Below are 6,000 nucleotides of genomic sequence, written 5' to 3' on the forward strand. Positions count from 1 at the left end.
AGAGAGAGAGAGAGAGAAAGAAAACCGAGCACATCAAGGCTATGCTAACTATCTAACTAACTAGCCACTAGCATGAATACACAGTTTAAACAATCAAAGTATTTGGGGGATTTACTTCCTTAGCCTATTGCCAGTGATGTGCACATTAAATCTGGCAATGATTGGAGGTTCTGTCAGGACAACTCATAAATAGAAAAAGACAAATCATGAAGGATAATAAGATATATTTATTGAATATAAAATTAGCAATATATTTATTATGGTTTGGCGATGAATTGGATCTGCTTTTAGGTACTCTGATAAAGCGCATTTCCCAACCATAGGGACTCAGAATCCCCAGTACATAAACAGCAGATCCAAAAACAACAGGTGGTAGCATGGGGTGGTGGAGGGTGAGCAGCAATTTAGCAACAGCAATGAACAGCAGCGCAGCAGCAACAGTGTGTGTGCGGCAAAACAACAGAATGAGAAGTGCAACCTTCCAGCTTAAATAGAGCGGTCTGAGAATGAAATGAGTATGAGTGGATGAGTGGATGTGTAGGTGGAGCTGATGCGGTCCAATAGTAGGCCATCCTCACTGCACTGAGTTCCCTGACAGAACTTGCTCTGTGCATGTCTGTGACAGGCGCGACGCTCATTCAATTAGGTATCCCAGCTGGTGATGGAATCCCAACAGAGCTTTTCCACCTGTTGCCAGGCTTTTCTGTCAACACAAGCTTCCACATGGGGTTATTGTTCTGTGTATATCGTTGCTGTCGGGCAGAAACCTCTTATCTCCATATTTTAACTTGTTGACCACACTACAGCGTCACACAAAAGTTTCCAACTGTCTATTTCGCTAAAGAAGACAAAGGGGGAGACCGCCGTGTCACAACATACTGTACATCACGATAACAAAGCGCTCCATATTACTGTAAGATGGCCAGAGCTGATGGCCCGTTTGCGTCAGACACGCTGGTGCGTCTGTGAGCACAGCACAGGAGGAGGCTATATTTGAAACCCCCAGTGGACCTAGTGGGCACAGTAAAATCCTCAGTGTTAATTCGGTCTATTTGTAACTCAGAGAGCGTACAAATGGAACCAAATGGACCTGTAAGGGTCCATTTGGTTCCATTTGTACGCTCTCTGAGTTGAGTTTAGGCAGTGGATTTGACTGTGTAGTAATATGCAGAGGTTTCCAAGAGACTTTTGTGTGTTTTACAGCAAAACCTGAGTTCCACTCTATTGTGGGAACACAGAAAAGGGTGTTGTGACATAAGTGTCCCTAAGCCTCACGCGGATTACTTTACCTCTCACACATTACTCTCCACGAGCGCACATTGGTGTGTGAACGCTATTGTGTTAAGCTAAGTACAGGCAGACTGAATGAATTTCCTCTACACTTCTCTGAAGGACGAGGGTGTGAATTAGCCCCTTAAGGGGTTATTTGCCTCGTCACTATTATAGGAAAGTGGTTTCCCAAAACGGTGTGACATGGCTCTCTGGTGTTGCTGTGAGACAGGTTCAGGTGCCTTGGGATTTTGTGGCAACCACACATTATTGTTGTTAACTTATGAATATTTTTTTTGTATTTATGTACTCATTTCCCAGTACAGAGGCAAATTCTATACCCTAAGAAAATATAGTTGAACCACTTTTAACCTGACCTCTATTTTAGGCATGTCATTATATGTTAAAATGTTGTATTTATTTATTACATAATAATAAATATATTTTAAAAATAGCAGATCTACTAGCTTGTAGATTGGCTATTTTAGTTTTTTTTCTTTTTCTTTTTTTTGTTAAAGTATGAAATAGGGCTTGAGTGGTTAGACTCTTTTATTTGGCACTAGTAAATAAATACATACATGTTTACAGTGTGATACGAGTGATAACACATGCTATAGAGTGGCTATTCTGCGTTCATATGAATACAGGTGTACGTCGAGATTTTAAATTGACCGTTGATGTGCCTGGAGCACAAAAAGTTTGAAAAGCACTGCATTGAGGTGTTACTGGGCTAATGTCACAATAGGAAACTCTACCCCTGTGATCTGCTATAGTATACTGTACAGAGGACATTGGTAGGACATATTTTTTTATGTCTTATCATGTTGGGTGTGACAGATGAGCCAACTACCAACCCTTCCAACGTGCCCTTGAGCACGTGAGGAAGAATTCTGGTAGAATTATACATCTTATTTTGTTATCATGCTGTTAACTAGACCTTCATCCCACAGGGGTGAAATTCGCTTTTCAAGTGCTTCTCAATCCCCTATCCGGGGTAGAGATAGGGGTTAAGTCTCTTGCTTTGGGACATCTCGACACATTGCCAGGGCCGGGTATTGAACCTGGGACCTTCTGCCTCTCTATCCATTCAGTCACCCTTTGATATGTTCTCCATTTGCCTTTTCAATTACGGATTTATCTAGAATTTCCTGCTCTTTGCTCCAGGACTCTGATTGGCGCTCTGACTCTCTACCTTACTTGGCCCAGGATTTGAGACATAGACATTGTGAGGACCATTTTCTTGAGTTAGGCTTACAATTAGGTTAGAGTTAGAATTAGGCATTCTAAGGGTTAGGTTAAAAGGGTAGGGTTATATATGATTTATAAATGCACCGGGTGGTTAAATTAGCAGTTACACTGAGGATTTTACAGTGGAGGCAGTCCACTGAAGATTTGAGCATTAATACATTTAGATCATTTAAACAGAAAGGCGTAACGATTGGCAGCATGGAGACCCAGCAGAGGAGTGTTTGGCAGGAGTGCGTTCTTGTCCATCTGGGCTAGACGTGGGTGGCTAGACTTTTTATGGCTTCATTTTGGGCGGAAAAAGAGTAAACAACTGATTTTGTTCTGGGAAATATTTATTTTTGGCATTCTTGGCAGAGAGGACAGGCATGTGAGACCAGACGGGCGTTGGATTTGAACCTGTGTCCTCATGCTCGCAGGGAGCATAATGTTCTGTGCTAAAACTGGCTGAGCTACCCGGCACCCTAAGGAAGAAATATTCTGACCTCAGCTAAAAATCACTTGTGGAACCTTTGTTTCTTAGAGTGTGTGCATTCACACCCATACAATTGACACTTCTATGGAGTAAACAATCCTAGTCCCTGGGGTGCAATAAATGCATTGTTCACTCCTGTACACTGCTTGTATAAGCGTTTTTTTCTTTCCCACAAATACCTGTGTTGTTTGTTTTACTACTAGAGCAGTGGCTCTCAAACTTTCATTATATTCTTCAATATTCACCACGTTTTTGGTGTTTCTATCTTAACTTCTTTTTATTAATTGTTTTACACTTCTTTTGGTCATGTGTTTTTATATTTCTTTTTTCTGGTCAACATACTGAATAGTTGTTGTTGTTTTTTTAAGCACAATGCCATTGGTAGTGGGTTTGATTGTGTCACACAAAAGCATCAAAAGTAGCAGATCCGCAAGCTCGAAACACGGCGTGAAGCGACGCGTTTCGAGCTTGTAGATCTGCTACTTTTGCCATTTTTTTATTTGAATCCTGAAAAGTAACAGTTTTGGACATATGAGGTATGAGGTTTCCACCCCGACGGAGACGATATGCAAAGGACATACAGACAGGCATATAAAGTACATTATAAGCCTGGCATGGCCAAGCTAATATCACTGAGGGCATTTTTATTTTGTTGCAATGGCAGATTTGTCTGGTTCCAGGCTAGTACATTATGTCCTCGTCTCCTACTCACCTCATCTTTGCTGCTCTCCCTGAAGGAGCGTGAGCGGGCGATGAGGGCGGGGCGTCCGGCGGCGGGCGGGGACTCTCCCCGCCCCGCCCCCGTGGTCGCCGCCGGCCCCTCCTCCTGCTGACCGAACAGCTCCTCCACGGAGCGCACGTCGATCTGGTACTGCTGCTGCTGTCGCACCGACATCGTCCAGATGTTAGGCCTACCCCGCACCTGAACGATTTACAATTACAGATGTTAGGACTCCCACACACCTGAACAATAGGCTCTATGCACACAGCCGCCGTATTGGAAAGAAATCCTTACTTCCTTCACAGGTGTTACCAATGATACTAACGAAGGCTCTGTTCCATTTAGTGTAGCACAGTGGTTCTCAAACCTTTTTAATTTCAAGGACCACCATAACTCTGAGAGTGTACAAATGGGGGTCCATTTGGAACCTCCTCAAGGAACCATGAGGGTCCCTGGACCCCAATTTGAGACCCACCGGTGTAGCAGAGTGTTTCCAGTGAGCCAACATGCACAATATCAGCATCCTGACTCTGTTTGACCAGAATGGAACAGAGCCTTCATTATTATCATTGGTAACACCTGCGAAGGAAGTAAGGAAGAGGCCCAATTTCATTCCAATATGGCTGCTGTGCATAGAGCCTATTTACAATTCAGGCATATAGCAGATATAGCATATAGCTCTTATCCAGGGTGACTTGCAAGTGTGAGAACAGAATAAGCAGAGTAAACGTGAACTCGTAATGAACATGAACTAAATAGTCACATAAATAGAGTGCAGAGAGAATACAGTACTGTAGTGCCTCAAAGAAACTAGGATACCAGGTAAGAAATGAACCTAGCATCTGTCAAATCTTTGCTTCTGTGCATTCTACAAATGCCTTCTAAATCCTAAATTTTTTTTTTTAATGTTGCAATAATATCAAACTGTCAAGGACCCCCAAAATGATATGTTGTTGTCCGCGTACGCCCCCATCTCAAAATATTTTGAGATAAGAAGCAAAGATTTTAGTCAAAAGGATTTGCACACATTTTCATGTTTTTTTTTTTCTCCAAAAATAGCAGATCTACAAGCTCATAGCGTGGCTCTCTGTGCCACGCTATGATGAGCTTGTTTATCTGCTATTTTTGAATAGCCAAAGAAATCGAAAGTGACACAGATGCGTCCGCGGATTGAATGGGTCAGCAACATGTTATCCAAATATTCTGTACATTTGAAACAGGACACAGGTAAACAACGAACCTAGCATCTCTCTAAACAACATGCTAAATCTAAATTACATTCTTAACATCTGTGGTTGAGAAAAACAAATATAACGTATCTGTCGGGTGGAAACCTCATTATGTCCAAAACTGGATTCAAATAAAAAAATAGCAAAAGTAGCAGATGTACAATCGAGCTTGTAGATCTGCTACTTTTGATGCTTTTGTGTGACGCTGTAGTATGATCAAGTAGGGCATTCAATTACGAAAAAAACACAAAAAGTTAAAATATGGAGATAAGAGGTTTCTGCCCGACAGCAACGATAAGACACAAAAAAAAATCAACCTTCTCCTCCGGGATCGGCTTCCAGAAGAAACTCCGCACGCGCCGCTTCTTCCGCACGCAGTGATTGGCCGGCGGCGGGGTGGAGGGGGGTAGAGGGGGCGGGGGAGGGGGCAGAGGAGGCGGGGGAGGGGGGAGGAGCTGGTCGGCGGAGGAGGCGGACTCATGCTGGGAGGAGCCCTGGGCGTCCAAGGCGTGCATGGACATCGGGGACGGGTCGGAGGTGCTGGTCGGCGTGGAGGTGGGGCTATAAAACCATCATGGAATGTTAGTTGGTTACTTCAGTGGTTCTCAAACTGTGGGTCGGGACCCACAGGGGGGTCCCCAAATGATTTAGGGGGGGGGGGGGGGGTCCCCAGATGATTAGCTTAAGGTGCAACATTGTTTTCTCACTCAATAGTAAAACAAACCAACATACAGTGTAAGTGTATACACTTCTAAAGTGACAATCACAGTATCACACATTGGCCAAATTGTCAAATATTAGCTACGAAGGAGGCAAAAACCACTGTAGATCGGCTATTTTCACAATATTTATCTGTGGAACTGAGTGAAACTAAATAATAATAACTAAGTAATCCCTCAACTCCGTGCTTGTCAGGGTGGGTCCCCAGTTCAAATATGATTATTTTGGGCGGTCACGGACTGAAAAGGTTGCGATTCATTCATTAACTGTGTTTTTGGCTTTGAACATTGGAACATATAAATACAAATTACATTAGTGTTTGTTTGCCTTTTTAGGCTTTG

General features: G+C 43.1%; 1 protein-coding gene across 1 annotated transcript in view; it reads right to left on the bottom strand.

Annotated features, from left to right (window-relative positions):
* The window catches only part of fhdc1 (FH2 domain containing 1), a gene marked incomplete at its 5' end in the record, with an annotated part of 31,401 nt that extends 25,981 nt beyond the window's left edge, over positions 1-5,420 (bottom strand). Inside the window, 3 exon segments of the mRNA XM_080444129.1 lie at positions 3,702-3,911; positions 5,257-5,390; positions 5,393-5,420. Of these exon segments, the coding sequence (XP_080300255.1) occupies positions 3,702-3,911; positions 5,257-5,390; positions 5,393-5,420 (372 nt within the window).
* Positions 5,421-6,000: the final 580 nt, after the last annotated feature.

The sequence above is a fragment of the Gymnoscopelus braueri genome, assembly GCF_963280865.1.
Source record: "Gymnoscopelus braueri genome assembly, chromosome: 2".
NCBI lineage: Eukaryota > Metazoa > Chordata > Actinopteri > Myctophiformes > Myctophidae > Gymnoscopelus > Gymnoscopelus braueri.